At 39.1% G+C, this 17,968-nt stretch overlaps 1 protein-coding gene across 24 annotated transcripts in view; it reads left to right on the top strand.

The window, feature by feature from the left end:
• snap91a (synaptosome associated protein 91a) overlaps positions 1-17,968 on the top strand; it is a 239,065-nt gene that overhangs the window by 182,588 nt on the left and 38,509 nt on the right. For 18 of the 24 annotated variants that reach the window (XM_059645338.1, XM_059645328.1, XM_059645333.1 and 15 more), the window contains 5 exons: positions 3,093-3,176; positions 3,721-3,804; positions 5,431-5,556; positions 6,939-7,085; positions 14,745-14,775. In XM_059645338.1, the coding sequence (XP_059501321.1) occupies positions 3,093-3,176; positions 3,721-3,804; positions 5,431-5,556; positions 6,939-7,085; positions 14,745-14,775 (472 nt within the window). The remainder of the gene's footprint in view (positions 1-3,092; positions 3,177-3,720; positions 3,805-5,430; positions 5,557-6,938; positions 7,086-14,744; positions 14,776-17,968) is intronic. The other 6 variants (XM_059645339.1, XM_059645336.1, XM_059645342.1 and 3 more) reach the window with 2 other exon arrangements.

Below are 17,968 nucleotides of genomic sequence, written 5' to 3'. Positions count from 1 at the left end.
GTAATTCTTGACTAATAGAATTTCATATAAAAGAGCAACTAACAATGGCTTGGATTTAGATAGTGGTTTTATTTTTTAAAACAAAGCCACTTGGGCATCTTAAGCATCCACATCCAGAATTGGACAGGGAGCCATATTGTGCCTTAGAAAGAAAGAAGGTTGAAAGCCTCACCAAACAAGTAGATTTAAGAGTATCTCTTGGGGTAAGTTGAAAAGTCAGTTATACAGCATGGAAACAAACCCTTCGGTCCAACCAATCCATTTTTGACCATAATCCCAACCCAGACATGCCCACCGGTCTGGTCCTGGCCCTTATCCCTCTAGTTCTTTCCTATTTATGTGCTTATCGATATGCCTTTTAAGCATTGTAATTGTACCCACACCTACCACTTCCTCTGGAAGTTCATTCCACACATGAACCACCGTCTGTGGGTTGGAGGTGGGGGGATGCCGCCATGGTCTGTTTTAAGTCTCTGTCCTCTCATCTTACAAATGTGCCCCCAGTCTTGAAATCCCCCATCCTAGGAAAAGGGCAAAAGCCGTTAACCCTATCTTAACCTCTCATTATTTTATAAACTTCTATAAAGTTGCCTCTTCCCAACTCCTGTACTCCAAGCACTGAACAGTGAACGCTAATACGCCAAATGTCCGTTTTAACCATCTTGCCTGTATGTGACGTAAACTTCAAAGAATTATGTACCTTACCCCCTAGTATAGAACTGTTAAAATTGGGAATGCACAAGATGTCAGCATTAAGGTTTGGAGATGAAATGGGCAAGTGATTGGAAGGATTGGAAAACTAGAACGAGTGAGATGAGGGCAAATTTATTTCCTCAGTTGGTAGGATTTCTAATATGCTGCCTGGAAAGAATTGAATTCCATAGGAGGATATATGTTTGGAAGTGATTAACATTAGAGGGCTACAGAAAGTGGACTGGGGAATGGGACTAGCGAGTGAGGCTAGCTAGGTAGCTATTTCGGGAGCCGGTACAGACGTGATGGGTCAAACGGCCGCCTCCTGTGTTGTAGAACTGATTCTATAAAATACTGTAATTGAGGAATTCACTAGTACTCCTCTGGTACTTCGCATCTTGTTCTCACTCTTGTAACATTGGTCTAAATGAATATGCTTTTGTATATGTATTTTTGGGAAGAATGGAATTTTGTGTTCTGGGTGCATCTTTCTAGTGTTATTTCCCTGCATTTTATGCATTATTTTTCAATCAAAAATGGAAAACTTTTAGATTACCCTGTTTCCAATGATTTCAAAAATCATTGTGTTCGGCTGTGACTGTAAAAGGCATTCCTCATTTTGGGCTTCTCTTCAGTGGTTTCTCTGCCTTGCATCCTGAACTATTTTTGGTTTAAGATCTTTTTAAGCTTCTCATGTCACTTCTAGTTTCCCGCCCTGATCAAAGGTCTTTGTGCACTGCATATTTGTATGCACTCGGATGTTAAAATTAAAAACAAAGCAAATCTGACGAAGAGAAAATCTGTAAAATGTTTCAGGTCATGTCCTTTCATCGGAGCATGCACGGGTTAGAAATGTGACTTTTCAAGGAGGTAAAATGGAAGAAGATGGAGGAAAACCCAAGGGTTGCTGTATTGTAGGACAGAGGACAGGAGTCATCAATGAGGAAAATATTGAAAAGCTGCAGGGATTGGTATTTGACAAGTAAATACACCAAAAATGGATCCTTAACACCTGAAAAGAGAGTTATAGTATTAAAATTTTACATCAGATGATTAGCCAATCTGTAAATCAGGACACATACAATAAGTCATTATTGCTGAAGAGTGTTCAGTGTTTTTTTTTGTGATACCATGTGGCACCAAGATCCCTAAATGTGGTAAGGGTAATGATCCCAAGAGAGTTGACTGTTGAGATATCTGTAATTGTCAATATATCTAAAACTTGAGCGTAAAATTTCATTTGGAACAGGGTGAAATACCAATAGAGGCAGTAACTAAGGAATGAAATGTGGCTGTGACAGTGAGACTTACTAGACATGTGCTCAAGCATGAAAAGGAAAATAGAAAGGATCAAAGATGAGCAACATAAAAGACACAAATTGAGAGAAGAGCAGAATTTCTTCAAAATCAACTGTCTTGGAAGAGAAACAGCAATGAATGAACCACCAGATAACTTTGTCAAAATGAGTGAGTGTTAGAAATATAGTAGCTTTCACAGAGGTAAACTGGGGATTGTAAAAGAAAATCAAAAATGAAGCTCTGTGATACTGAAATATCAAAATGCTGGAATTTTGTCCAATGTCAACCTGTCTTTTCTTTTTTCAGATGCTGATGGCCATTTTAACAAATAAAGTTGCAGGGCTCTGTGAATAGAGCTGGGGAATTCTTTGCAGATTTTTAAACATTACAAAACTTTGTATTCTAGTGGCTCAAACTTGACAGATAAAAATTGTTGTTCAGATGGTGATGGGGTGTAATTTTTTTCATTCTTGATGGTCTGAAATTTCACTACCAGTAAAAATCTGCATTCCGAATTTGAGTCGGCCAATTCAAATTTTATCTACACAGAGCCGCATGAGGATCTCAGAATTAAAATTAATTTTCCCATGAATTTATCAACATACATAGACTAGCCAGTCTGGTTATTTTGATTTAGGATGTACCTATTAATGAAACAACAGCCCTGTTCCTATCCCACTTCACATTTCAAGGCCCACAAGATGCAATGAAAGTGTTCTAGCAAATAGGAATTACACTTAGCAATAGACATGCATTGCCTAGTTTTGGGGGACTGGGTTTCTGGATCTGTTTCTCAGCTGCATCTACGCTATCAGACTTAAATTTGGGAATATGCAGCGGACAGAATTTTTTTTCCCAGTTTAGTATACTTCGGAATTATTGTCAGTTCCTTCATTTGTCTCATCTGGTAGAAAGTTGCGTTTGAGATGACATGTACTGAAAACTATTGTACCTTTCTTCTAATTTTCTAAAATAACCTTGCTATATGTTCTCTCTGTCTTTTGGGTCATGGACTTGGCCGTATTTATTGTTTTGATTGAGCGAAATCTTTTGTCACTTTATTATTTACATATTTTCCTTTATATTGCTGCCTGCTACAGTTGATGCATTTGTAGCACCACCACCTACAATCAGTGCCTCTCCTGCTAAATCAGAATCTTCAGCTGTAATTGATCTATTTGGTGGTGGGTATACCTCTACAGATTTCTTTCCGTGTTAAACATTTGTTCAGTATGACCATCGATAAGCTGTTTTAAACTGAAGTAGCAGTATGGTGGAATATAGTGAAGGAATTTAATGCTGTTAAAAATAATTGACTAAATAGAATATATTTTTAAAGTAAAAACTGTAGAATTTTTTTCATCTGCAATTATTGGTTCATCAAAATCTGCTGAAGTAACAAAATGGTTGTGTTGCTTTAAGGCATGTTGTCATGCACTAAAACTTGATATTTTCATCATAATATAACAACATTTAAAATAATAATTGAAACGTTAGTATCAAATTTGCATGATGTACAATTGGTTAATGTAATTCTGGATAGAGGTTGAAATAACAATATTATACCCATTGTTCAGCAACTTGAACTTTGAGCTTCCCTTTGTGTTAAAGTATAATTCTTCATCTCCTGATTGTGATTTTATTTTGCTGATGTTTGTGAAGACCATTTAGTCTAAGTTAGGTGCTTTTCTTTCTTTTTGTGCTGCATTTCTTGGACCACAATACTAGACGCTTTTGGTAGTTCTGCTACTGAGTCTCAGCCTGCCACTCAGGCTGTTTCCAGTTCATCTGCTTCTTCGGACTTACTAGCCGGTAACTGACTTTGTTAATTATGGAAGGGGGAGGGGAGAAGACCAAATGCTCAAAAATTGGTTCTTCACCTTTTGGAGTATCACTGCATTTATTTATATATGTCTGTTGTTCCAGATTGAAGCTTGTTTGTAACAGTGCAGTTTTCTTAAGGGAGTGAGACCTTAAATTTCAGAGGTGACTCTTGATGTAGTGAAATTAGGAAAACTTAAGCAACAAAATTTGTACTCTCATAAATGCGGTCAGTATCCTGGTTCAAGTAATCCTTCCCACAAACAACTATGCAAGGTTTCAGCTCTTCCTCTCACTTCTCCCAATGTTGCATTGAAATCTGCACACTGAGTCGCTTCACTTCCATTTTTAGCCACTGAGTCAAAGCTTTGCGTCCTCCTGACGTTGCCATTGTACTCGGATCGCTGAACATGTTTATTAATGATCACTGAGGGGAAAGAGGGGAACATACACATAACTACCCTAAAAAGCTGTTGTTGCCACTTCTGATATGCACGCTACCCCTCGTTCCCCAAGCATTTGCTGCACACCGAAATCAGACATCAGCTATTTGCCACAACTGACATACCTGCAGATGGAGACTTCAGCAAGACAAGAAAATCCAGGCAAAATATGTCCTGGGAAGGTGTAATTGGGGATATAGGACAAAACATAGTCTTATATTTCAATCAGAAAATCCAAAGCAGCTGGTCATGTTGTATTAGTGTGATCTTAACTTGACTGCAGTCAAACTGGCCTTGTTTCCTAAGCATGTATTTGGAATCTAATCCTTCATGTGTCAGCTGCTCATTCGAAATGTGCATAAAAAGGAATCTAAAGTACAAAGTGCAGAATGTACAAAAAGGTATGCTATTCATGTATTAGATTTTGTATTTTGATAACTTACTGATTTGTTTAATGTAAATGAGAATCCAGTACAACATAGCCTTGCCTCCCTAAAACCTAACTAATTAGGGTTGCATTTTCAACTGTGCACAAAAATATCGTTCAGTCATTTAGAACAGTTTAATTTTAGAATGGTAGTTAGTTAAGTTTCTTTTATGGCCGAGGAGAGTGAAAAGAATCTCTCTCTCCTTGTGAGCAGAGGTGCTTCAGCTTGGACAGTTCTTTGGGACTAACAGTCTGGTTTGAGCCACTTCCTGAAATAGCTGAGACTGTGTGTGTGTGTGTGTGTGTGTGTGTGTGTGTGTGTGTGTGTGTGTGTGTATAAAAGATATGCTTCTGTGCAACTAACAATGACACTGGGGCATAATTCCATAAAGGCAGTAAGTTTAGAGGGTATTTGAGGAAACTTTCTTTTCACCCAGAGGGTGATGGGCGGGAATCTAAAATGTGTTGCAGAGTGGGCATGTGAGGCAGGAAACTTCAGTACCTTTGGATGAGCATTTACAATGACATAACGTTCAAGACTTATGGGTCTAGTGGTGGAAAGTGGAACTAGTTTAGATTTAGAGTAACTTTGTCATTACAGTCTCAATGGGCCAATGGATTCAATCCTTTTATATGTTATGGTTCAATGAATGCTTCCTAGAGGAGGCATAAACACTCCAATAGGATGAGTAATGAAAAGAAAATGCGTCCACTGCATTTAAAAAAAACAAATCTGTTTTCTCTAAGGTTTTGGAAATACATTTATGACCCCGACAACTACACCGATGCCACCAGCACAGAATAATGTTTTGCAGCCTGACTTTGAAACAGCATTTGGTATGACTGCTACAAGTAACACCTTTGATTCATCAGGTAAGGGAAAGAAAATACTTTTATTTGAAGACAGAAATCATTTGAAAATTACCACCTTTTTTTAAACCAGTAATTTCAATAAATCAAAAATCAACTTATCAATTTCAGAATTTAAATTAAAGTCTATTTTAAAATCCCTTTGAAAGCAGCAACTCACCAGCTATTTGTCATGATTTCTAACTGGTCAAAAAGGGCAGTGTTTCATTCAGCTAGCAGTTATAGTGGTTATAATTTGAACATCAGGGATTATTTTACTGCACATTTTTTTTTAAATGCACTTACATTCTAAGTTATAGTTACTTTTATTTTAGTTCTATGCTTACCATTATTATTCATGTTTTGTCAGGAGGTATGAAACAATGGCTAGTGTGCATTCTGTTTCTTCAGTTTCGATATTATTAAATGTTTTCAGTTTAATTGTTTGACAATTTTTTGTCTCAAACATGAGTGTTTGACTTATTCTGGTGCATACTTTCCATTAGCATTATTTTGGTATTCAAGGATGAAATTAGCTTAGTTGGTTAACACCAGTTGACTTCCCTAATTTTGTGGCTGATTTGTGTTGCAAAACCATGTGAATGCTTGGATGAATTCTTGCAAATTCTATTTGCAATGTATGCAGCTGTGCAGAGAAAGCTTTTTCACTTTGAGCATTATTATGCAACATTTTGCCAGGCTGCATTGTTACTTGGCTCTCAAATTCTGCATGACCTGTGCTCCTGCTGAATTAAAACTAAACCTGAAGTGGAACAGCTACTGCTGTTCAATATTGAGCCAAAGCTTTCAATTCCTAATGGTGCTATCATATTTTCTCTTTTATTTCATGCCATCAACGTTGGCACCTTATTTGATGTGATTTCATTATTGGTGAGTTTTTTCCTTACTTGTGACTTGGCTTAATTTTTACTATGATATACTGTAAGCTTGTAGCATTTTCAGTGTGTTGTACACATTTTCTTTTAACTGACTTAACAAATGGCAAACTTTTCTAGTGTGCTTTTCTAAATTCAAATTAACATAATTGCAAAGCAATGTAAGATTGACTCTTTGTGATACTGCTGTGATCACCAAATGTACTCCACCTCTACTTTAAAGTAGTCGGGGTATGCATAATACCTTCAACTCTGCCCAAAGGCCGAGAAAGTGGTGTTTTGATCAGAGTAGCCATCTTTTCTTGTAACACGTACAGTTTATACAGCATTTTCCAAAAGAGATTGATTTAATGTACATGTATTTATTCTTTGTGATTTAGTTTACTATGGAACCTTAACGTGGCTCATATAAATGTATGAGATTGTACGTATAAAAGTGGTTGAGCTAAAAATAAACTTTGATTTCCTGATCCTGTGTATTAATCCCCTCTCCTTTTCGCTGTCAAAAAGTTTTTGATGGCTTAGGTGACCTCCTTATGCCCACAATGGCGTCACAGAATCAAGCTGCACTTTCAGGAATGCCAGCACCAGCAGGAACACAGCCAGTGAAAAGCCTAGGGAGTGATCTTGATTCTTCACTTGCAAATCTTGTAGGAAGTAAGTTGACAAGTTTTTTTTTTGATGTTCTCTGTAATATTTCTAGTTACCATTCACTAGTTTATGAAGACAAGTTGAATTATATCGTTTATACTTGGAAATCATGAAGAAGTATTAACATATAGCTAATAGTGATTAGAACCTGAAATTAAGACTATAAGTGCTTATTAATTTTACAAGCTACATTATTATAAAAACATTGTTTTGGTTAAATTCAGTGGTTATAGGGCTATTTAAAACAACCAAACATGGATAAAGAATCATTGAATATTCGCATTTTGAAAATAACCAGTTTTCCAATTACGGTACAAATGTTGAAAGTTTTGCATGATAAATTGAGAAGTGATCAATAAGCAATAATTGCAAGGACTTTGGATAGGGTTGGTTGTTGGACAGGGAGGCGACAGCTAAGGTTTGATATGAATTTAGTTAATTTTGCCAGCAGTGTGGGAATGGCAATACAGTATGTTGTATATCTGCACCTTCATTTAAGTTTTTAAATGAAGAGCAGCTGAATTGAAGCCCATCAGGTTGAAGCAAGAATGCACTTTGCACAATTGCTGGATGTCTTAAGGTACTCTATATAGCCATTCAGTCACTTATTGACATCACTGTCATGATATAGAGAGCACTGCAGTTACTTTGCGCTGAGCAAGCTCTCACAAAGAAGCAGGTTGACAGTGATGCAATGATAACCATGTTGTCTGTTTTGGCATACTTATTGAAAATAAATATCGACCAGAATACCAGGGAAACAGTCCCTGTGCTTTGAAATAATTTCACGAGGGGATGGTAGTGTAGTGTTATTGCCCTCAGCCTAGTAACGCAGAAGCCCAGGCGCTCATTCTGGGGACAAGGGCTTACATTCCATCAGCGCAGCATATTGAATTTAATTTCAGTTAATAAATCTGCAACATAAAACTAGTTTCAATAATGATGACTGTTAAACAATATTGTAATTTGTTGTAAGTCATTTAGGTCACTGTCAGACAGGAAGGTAAGGAGCATGCTGGTGTAGCTCTGATTATTTAGGGATGATGTCAGGTCAGTCATGAGATGATATCGATTCTATGGAGAATAAGGTTGAATCCATTTGGTTGGAATTGAGCAATTCTAAGACGGAAAAAGTCACTGATAGGTGTAGTCTATAGGCCACCAAAAAATTATGTCACGTTGGGGGTGGGCAAAAACAAAGAAATAACTATTGTTTCTAAAAATGGTATAGCAATTAACAGAGGGATTTTAATCCACATGTTGGAGATAGCAAAAACTGCCGATGCTGGCGTCAGCTGAGTGTGGAGCTGGAGGAGCACAGCAGGCCAGGCAGCATCAGAGGAGCAGAAAAGCTGACTTTTGGGTTGGGACCCTTTTTCAGAAGATTAAGGAGAAACAGGTGTTCACATTTATGTGAAGGGTTTTTGATTGTGTAATGGGGAGAAAGAATTTTTATCAGGAGGATTGATAACTAGAGAATGCGGGTTTAAGGTAATTGGCAAAAGGGCCAAACTGGGATAGCAAGGAATTAATGATTTTAACGAAACATTTTTACACTACAAGTTCTAATGTTACGGAATGTAAAAGGTTGCTTGAAGCAGAGTCTATCTTGACAGTAAAAATGGAAATTGATACACATTTTTTTAATCAATCTATCGAGACAAGTTATGTATGTGACAAGTCGAGCTTAATCTCCACCCATTGCACACCATAGGATTTGAATATTCAGTGGGAAACACCAATCAGTTTAAAGTTTGTTGCTTTTAACTGCTCTGCTTCGACTACAGCTCCAGAATATTTTGAATAGACCTCAAATGAAGACAGTTCTGAAGAAGTCATGTGGGACTTGAAACTCAAATGTCGCCACTTTGTCTCCATTGTGTTTGTTTCAAGTAAAGCCATACGGTAGAAGTTTTTTATACAAATACAAAAAAGGGAACATTCCCATTGCTGGGAGTGTACTACATATTGCCAAATTGTCATAGAAAGATAGAGGACAGCTATGTAGGAAAATTTCAAATGTGTAAAAGTGATAGGGGATTTCAACTTTCCCGGCATTGACTGGGATGGACAGTGTTATCTGAGGCCTATCTAAGCTGAAAGGCTTGGAGGAGATAGATCTCTTAATTAATGAACGAAGTCTTTTTAAATCAGCATGTAGAAAGTCCTGCAAGAGTTTTTGGACCTAACTTTCAGGTAGTCTGATTTGGACAAGCACAGTGAGTGGACAATATGCATGGCAAATGCTATACAATGTGGGTAAAAATGAAGCTTTTCATTTTGGTTTCTTAAAAAAAAAAAGGTGGATTATTATGTGGCTATAAAATGAGAGGGAGACTGGTCAACGAGACCTGGGTACACTTCTGCACTAGTCACTCTAAGCACTCAGATGTAGCAGGCAGTAAAGAAGAACAGCTGTATGTTGGCATTTATAGCAAGAGGATTTGTGTACAGGAATATCTTACTGCAGTTATACAGGGTATTGGTGAAGCCATACCTGGAATATTGTACACAGTTCTGGCCACCTTATCTGAGAGAGAATGTTCTTGCTATTGAGGGCATGCAGCAAAGATTTACCAGGTTCATTCCTGGGATCACAGGACTGGCATGTGAGGAAAGATTGTACTCAGTGGAGTTCAGAAGAATGAAAGCTGGTGGGGAAAGGGGCGGTCTGATAGAAACCTATAAAATTGTTCCAGGATGAGTCACATTAGGTGTAGGAAGGATGTTCCTGATGGTAGGGGCTTGCCCAACACTAGGGGTCAGAATCTAAATTAAAAACTAAAAGAACTGTGAATTCTGAACATCAGAAACAAAGGCAGACTTTGCTAGAGAAACTAAGCAGGTCTGGCAGCATCTATGGAGTGAAATGAGTGTTAAGATTTCGAGTCCAGTGACACTTCCTCAGAATAGGTTCTGACCTAACTCTCTGATTTCTCTCCAGAGAGGCTCTCCAGCCATTCAGTTCTGACGGAAAAGATTTCAAGTTCACTGATGTCCTTCAGGGAAAGAAAATTGTTCTCCTCTTTTTGATCCAACCTATACGCAACTCCAGACCCATGACACTGCCCTTTGAAGTAGCCTTGCAAACCATTCAGTTTTATCAAACACATTTTAAAAGTCCCAAATAAATAAAACTGGACTGACTACCTAGCACTAAGGCACCAGAAACATCTCCGCCCTGTTAACACTGCAAAGTCCCCCCCTCAGTAATATCTGGGGATTGTTCCAAAAATTTGGAGTACTCTCACAGATTGTTAGGTTGTTGTTGTTTGACTAGAGTCCTACAGAGGTATAGCGTGGAAACAGACCCTTCGGTCCAGCTCCCCCCTGCTGATCAGATATCCTAAATTAATCTAGTCCCATTTGGCCCATATCCCTCAATCAGTCCTATTTGTATACCGGTCCAGATGCCTTTTACATGTTGTTATTGTATCAGCCTCCACCATTCCTTTGGCAGCTTATTCCATACGCGCCACCATCCTCTGTGTGGATAAAGTTGCCCCTGAGGCCCCTTATAAATTTTTACCCTTTTGTCTTTAAACTATGCCATCTAGTTTTTAATTTCACCCACCCCAGGGATAAAACCTTGTCTATTTATCCTATCCATGCCTCTCATTTTATAAGCGTCTAGTAGGTCACTCCAGGGAAAATAGCCCAGCCTATTCTGCCTCTCCCTGTCGCTCAAACCCTCCAACCCTGGCAACATCCTTGTAAATCTTTTTCTGAACCCTTTCTGGTTTCATCCATTTCACAGCAGGAACATCAGAATTGAGTGCAGTATTCCAAAAGTGGTCTAACCAATGTCCTGTACACCTTGAACATGACCAGCCAACTCCTGTACTTGATGCAGTGACCAATAAAGGCATGCATACCAAACATCATCTTCACTATCCTATTTATTTATGACTCCACTTTTTCAAGGGACTATGAACTGCATGCCAAGGTCTCTTTGTACAGTAACAGTCTGCAGAACCTTACCACTAATTGTACAAGTCCTGCCCTGATTTGCCTTTCCAAAATGCAGCACCTCTCATTTTATATAAACTCCATCTGCCACTCCTCAGCCCATCTGATCATGGTCCATTGTACTCTGAGGTAACCTTCACTGTACAATAGACCACCAATTTTGGTGTCATTTACAAACTTATTAACCATCCCTCCTATATTCACATACAAATCCTTTATATAAATAGCAAAAAGCATTGGACTCAGCATGATCCTTGCAGCACACCTCTATCCCATGCCTCCAGTCTAAAAAACAACTGTCATCACCCTCTGTCTCCTACCTTAAAGCCAATTTTGTATCCAAATGGCTAGTTCTCACTGGATGCCATGCAATCTAATCTGCTAACCATCTATCATGTGGACCCTTGAGAGACACCATGCTGAAGCCCATATCGACAACATCTTGCTCTGTCTTCCTTAACCACCTTCATCACTTCTTCAAAAAACTCAGTCAAGTTAGTGAGACACTCTTTGCCATGCCCGAAGCCATGTTATCTATCCTGAATCAGTCCTTGCCTTTCCAAGTGCATGTAAATCCTGTCCCTCAGAATGCAGTCCAACAACTTTACTGATGTCAGATCTCTGGCCTATAGTTCCCTGGCTTTTCCTTACTATCTTTTTTAAATAATGGCACCACATTTGCCTCCAGTCTTCTAGCACCTTCTTTGTTAATGACACAAGGTTATCTGCACCAAAGACCATTCTTCAGATTACTAATTGAGAATTGATCCATTGGATATCCTGGAAGGCTTTCGCCTTTTTTTCCCCTCCAGTTTACAGGAAAAGGGTGAGAACAATGTACAAGTGCTTGATTTACTGATCTCTTTCACACAAGGGAGAGAGAGAAAAAGATATCTGTTGCTTTTCCTTCACAGATTAGGTTCTGTGTGCTGCCCTTCATACACAACTCGCCTCCTGACCATAAGACCATTGTATAGGAGCAGAAATGGCCGTTGAGTGCTCTGCCATTCAAATGAGAGAGTGGCTGATCTGATGACCCACAACTCCACTTCTCTGCCTTTTTCTTGATTTAGGAACCAATCTAAATGATGTAGCTGAGTTCTGTCTCGCCCATTTCAATTGGTCCATAGATAAGGCATCCAACTAATATTGTTGGGCAGGTTCACCATGAATGGTGCAGTTGAAGAGACAATTTGAGGCTTTGAAGTCTCCATATAGGAATATCGTTAACAGCTCCAGTAAATGTCACTTCTAAAACTGTTGCCATTCTCTTTCCACTGAACTCAGGATCAAAACTGGAAAAATATTGCTTTGAATTAACAGTCCAAAAATAGAGAAAATTTAAAAAAAGTCACAAAATACTGTGGCTACAAGAGCAGATCAGAGTCTAGGAATCCTGTCATGAATAACTCACCCCCTGACTCCCCACAGCCTGTCCAACTTGGACAAGCCAGTCGTGTGGTGGAATATTTCCCTCTTGTCTGGATGAGTACAGCTTCACCATTCATGAAGCTGAACACCATTCTGGACCAAATAGCCCACTTGATTGGCAGAGATAGTAAGAGCTGCAGATGCTGGAGAATCTGAGATGATAAGGTGTGGAGCTGGATAAACACAGCAGGCCAAGCAGCATTAGAGGAGCAGGAACGTTGATGTTTTGGGCCTAGACCCTTTTTCTGACGAAGGGTCTAGGCCCGAAATGTCAGCCTTCTTCCTCCGATGCCTCTGGCCCAGCTATGTTCGTCCAGCTCTACACCCTGTTATCCCACTTGATTGGCACCTCTTCCATAAACATTGACACTTCTACCACTGATGCAATGGAGAAGTGTGTATCTTCTAAAAAGATGCATTGCAGAAATTCACCAAACCGTCTTGGACAGGACCTGCCAAAACAATTTGGTTCCCTTTCAACCTTTTCACTTCAAGGAAAACATCTCCAGCCAATTTCGGCTCTGTTCTTAGCTGAAGCGCTTCAAACCAACCAACATCCTTCTCTCATGCAATGGTATTCATCCTATAACACAACAACCAGAACTGCGCATAGTACTTCAGCTGTGATCGAGCATTTTACACAGCTGCATCATGATCTCCCTTCTCATGTATTCAGTGCCTTGATGAGTAAAGGCAAGTACTCCATCTGTTCAGTTTAGCCAATTATCAACCTGACCTATTGCCCTCTGAAATCTGTGGACATGCACGTGATGGCCCTTCTGAACCTGAGTACTTCCTGAGGTCCTACCATTCTTATATTCCCTTGCCTTGCTCATTCTGCCAAAATGCATCACTTTGCACTTTTCAAGATTAAATTTATTACTGTTCTCCCCATCTTGTCCTATAGTAAAAGGCTTTCCTCCTTGCTGTTAATCAGAAAACAAATTTTTGTGCTTTGTAAGAATACTGATAATACTCTTCAATTTGTATCTAAATCATTTAATGCACACCACCCAAAAAAATGGATCCAGCTCAAACCCTGCAGTGTGCCACTGACCACAGGCTTCCAGACAAACTTTGACCCTAATCCATCATCCACCAGCTCCTGCCACTTAAATCAACTTTGGATTCAGTTTGCAAAGTTGCTCTGGATCCCATGGGCTGTTAGCTGCTTGAACAGCCTACCATGCATGAACTTGTCAAAGGCCTTACTGAGGTCCATGCAGACTACATGAATTGCAATAACCTCAACTACATAGTGACCACCAGAAAAATCTTGCCTCGATCCAATGTGTTAGATGTCATCTCGCCCTAACAAAGCCATGCTGGCTCTCCTTGATTTAACCCTTGCCTCCAAGTGTAGCTTAAGTTTGTCCTCCTAGGACTTTTCCTGATAGTTTGCCTTCCATTGGCCTGTGGTTTGCTGATTTAACTCTCCCATCCTTCTTAAATGATGCTACTACATTATCAGTCTTCCAACTTCTGGCACCCCACTGAGACCAGAGAGGAATTGAAAATAAATAAATGACAGAGCTTTGGTCAAAAGCTTAGAGGGAATTTGGGTATTGAGTTCCAGAAATTAAGTGGCAATTAGATAAATGCTTGAAATAGCATCAAACAAGGTTGCTGGCCAATTGCTGGAAAATGAGTAGATAGTTGCTTGATTGCCAACAAATAAAATATGATGGGCCAAAGGATCTCGTTCATTGAAAAGTTCCGATGGACTCCCAAGTAGCTTTCAAAACCGAATTGTATAAATACTTGAAAGGAAAACAACTACAGTGACATGAGGAAAGAATTGGGGCGTCTGACTGACTGCAGTGCTGTTCAGGGGAACAGTTTTGGGCCCAATGGTCTCCTGTGATCTTGTATTTTATGGTGCTTGTACTGGGAATCTATTGTGTAAATGTCTCGCTGTGTGGTCTTTGGACTTCATTGTGTGGTAATAGTGTAGTTGCTCTAAAAGTGCAGTTGGATTGCAGAGCTTGCAATCCATCAGTTGAGGTACTGCAGCCATCTAAAATTCTTGCACAGCTCCACATGTTATTTGCACAGACGTGTGTGTCAACTGCATGGGTGGTTGCTGCGTGGCAATGTACTTTTAAGGAAATGTTAGGACTCTGGTTTTCTAGTTCCATTTTGAATTAATTTATTACATGCGGTATAATTATGAATACTCTGTCAAAAGCATGCTAGTTGTTGATATTATGTGGCATTATTATTAGCTTAATGTCTGATTAATCTTTTCTCTGTTTCTGTTTGTAGACTTGGGTATTTCTCCTACTCCAGGAAAGAAGTAAGTTGTCGCATCTAGCAGATGTTAATTTACATTAACTTAATACAGTTTATCTACTTTGTGGTTCTCTGAAATATTTATTTTTCATAGTTCTTGTGTGTGCGTGTGTTTGTATTTGCACAAGTATGCCAAGGAAAGTAATGTACGTCAGGGAGAATAAAATTGATGGTAAGTTAAAGTTAGGATATGAGCAACAGAATGGTGGATGAGTTCAAGTTAGAGTTTGAATGGAAGTCAGGCCAGAATAACATTGGAGTAGTCTGAAATACGTGCAAGCTCTCCTATGTAAAAGCAGCTACAACAGATTGAGACTGGAGATATTTATGGAAGTGAAATTGCGTTCTTTTGTAGGGATAGGATATGAAATAGAAATTCAACTCAAGATTTTATAGCCTAAGATATTGTGGATTGTCTGATTCTGCCTGAGACAGTGAATGAGGAGGAGGATGAATCAATTGCATGAGGAGGGTATGAAGATGATGGCTTTGTTTCTTTTGTAGCTTATTCAGAACTGGATATCTGATGACCAGGCTAACAATGCAGATGTAATGGAAGATGCTGTGTCTTAGTGACAGGGGGTGAACCAGCTTCTGCTTTTCAACTTGCTTGGTGCCACAGTGTATATTTAACTCCTTTATTTAGTGCAAGGCTATACCTCTCTGCCCAGTTAAAATATAGCTAGCTATTTCTTACTGTAGCAATAATGAGCAAATCTTAAAACAGTCAGTGTTCAGTGGAACTTTATCATCCCCTCACCCTGAAGAGATTAACCGTGTCACTGTCAGGTACACATTTTTTTTTGCATCTGCCACTTAGAGACCTTCTCTTGCAGGTATAACATTGAAAGGACGGTGCTTCCAGTTTAAAGGAAGATAAAAAGAATTTACAGTTTAGTCTCAGATAGCCTTTGAACCTTAAGATTAAAGCAGACCAGGATGGATTCACTTCATTTTAAGTACAGTCCAAAGATTGCATTTGTTTCAAGCTTAACTTCCTGATATTGCTTTTCTGTTTCTGTAGGATTTGTTCATGGACCATTTCATGAGAGAGAATAGAGACAGCAGCTTCCCTTAGGTGTCCCCTCAAAACTCTCTGAATCTCCCTTGTCAAATAACTCCACATAGGCTAGTATCCCGTCACCAAGCCACCCTTTATTCATACGTGCACAGTACTAGATATTGGTCTGGCTTCGGAGGTGCAGGTGTCGGACCGAACAGAACCTGTGACACTCCTGAGTTTTTTGTTTGTGTGTCTAAGTGCAGTGACTCAGTAAAGATACCGTTGTGCAAATAACTTCATTCAATATTTCCATTCCAGGAGAATATCCACATGGCAGTGAACCAGTAGCAAGCAAAGCCTGATAAGGGCAAGACACTCCTGTTTATATCTGTCAGCCAGGGCTCCCTGATTTGGGGCTGTTAACCTGGTCCAATCAGGGAACTATTATTCTGAGGCCCATCTGGCTGGTCTCCATAACCATCATTAAATTTTGAAATATTGCTTCCTGTCAGTATTTCCAAGAGGTTATTTTGTGATAGTTCTGCTAGTGGCAGCCATGGTGTCATGACCTTGTACATTGCAACTGCTAATGTGTTCCTCAAATCATAATAGGTTTTGATGGTGGTGTGGATTGTTGTGGGTAAATCACCACAGACTACCTTGAATTCAGCTGTTAATTAAGAAATCTCAGACAGTTCAGAAACAATTGTTTAAACTTCACTGCAGATAACAACCAAAATCAGACCCCTCAAGTAAGCAAGTTAAACCTCAACTCAACTTGGCTGCTACTGGATTAATGGTGGAACTTAGCTAAGACTCTAACTGACAGTGTTTTTGTCTAGTGTTTAATCCTTGTGCAGTATTGGTCATTGTAGCTCTGCCCAAAGGCATCCTGAAGTTGAATTCTTACATAATTTTCTCTTTTTTTCCGAATTTATGGTATGACATTATTGATGATCTTTTAGATTCTTTTATCCACAATGTTGCAAGTCTGCAGCTTACTTTCATATCAGAAGTAGCTTCTTTGTTCGTTATTATATTTGGCCTTAACTGCCTGTTTGAAGGCGCACAGCTTTCCTGTGATTAATTCTTTAAATTCTTATGCAGGGCTATCAATTGTCCTTGTGGCAATAGGCAGCTAGGTATCAAAACAGTGTTGTTCATGTAGTCTTGATTCCTTGTTTTCCCAGACATTCTTGTATAACAGTTTGACCTTATCCTTTAATAGTTTATTCCAAACAGAGTTGTTGCTGCTTTTTTCAATCTGAACAGTTAAAAGTTTGGAAATGTATACTATCACATAATTGTACGACTGTGTTTCCTTTTCCCCACCTCTGTGTTCTTGGTTTTTAATCAGTTTACCTTGTCGCAATTCAATTTGCAACAGATTGAAGTGGTTGGAGGCATTGAAAAAATACTCAGGCGTGTAGCCTCCTTAGAGTAGTAAGAGGTGACGAAGACACATGGCCATATGTCATCAGTGGACATATTAAACCTGACATAGTACATTCAAGGAGTTGTGACGATGTAACACTTGAATGTAGAATAGGAGAGATCATTGGATATTAACTAAGATAACAAAGTGTGGAGCTGGATGAACACAGCAGGCCAAGCAGCATCTTAGGAGCACAAAAGCTGACATTTCAGGCCGAGACCCTTCATCAGAAAACAGTTTTTGATGAAGGGTCTAGGCCCAAAAGGTCAGCTTTTGTGCTCCTAAGATGCTGCTTGGCCTGCTGTGTTCATCCAGCTCCACACCTTATTGTCTCGGATTCTCCAGCATCTGCAGTTCCCGTTATATCTTCGGTATTAACTGTCTAGTTGATATTGTTGTGCACAAACTAAGCTCTCTCCTCTTTGGCACTTGCTCCCTCCCACCAGAACAACTAGAGGATAATTTCTTCAGTCACCTCGTTAATTCACAAAAGTGAAACTCCATTTTGTTCAAGAAATCTGTGTAAATGAGTAGCCAGATATCTACTTCTGGCTCTAGAAAATTCAGTTCTTGAAGAAATGCACCCTTGAGAATCATGAAGTATGGTTTTTTTTAGCTGAAAAGATGTAATGTCATCTCTAATGAGCTGTTTACTAACTGAAATCTTTCCTTACCTGATTAGTCTATTTCTTTTCTTTTTCATGTTTAACATTTCAGAAAAATCACGTTTCAGTTTAGAATTGGTGTTTGTTGGAGATA

Source organism: Stegostoma tigrinum, chromosome 4 (genome assembly GCF_030684315.1).
Source record: "Stegostoma tigrinum isolate sSteTig4 chromosome 4, sSteTig4.hap1, whole genome shotgun sequence".
In the NCBI taxonomy this organism is placed as follows: Eukaryota; Metazoa; Chordata; class Chondrichthyes; order Orectolobiformes; family Stegostomatidae; genus Stegostoma; species Stegostoma tigrinum.
The sequence above is the reverse complement of the archived record's forward strand: the minus strand, read 5'-3'. Positions and strand labels throughout refer to the sequence as shown.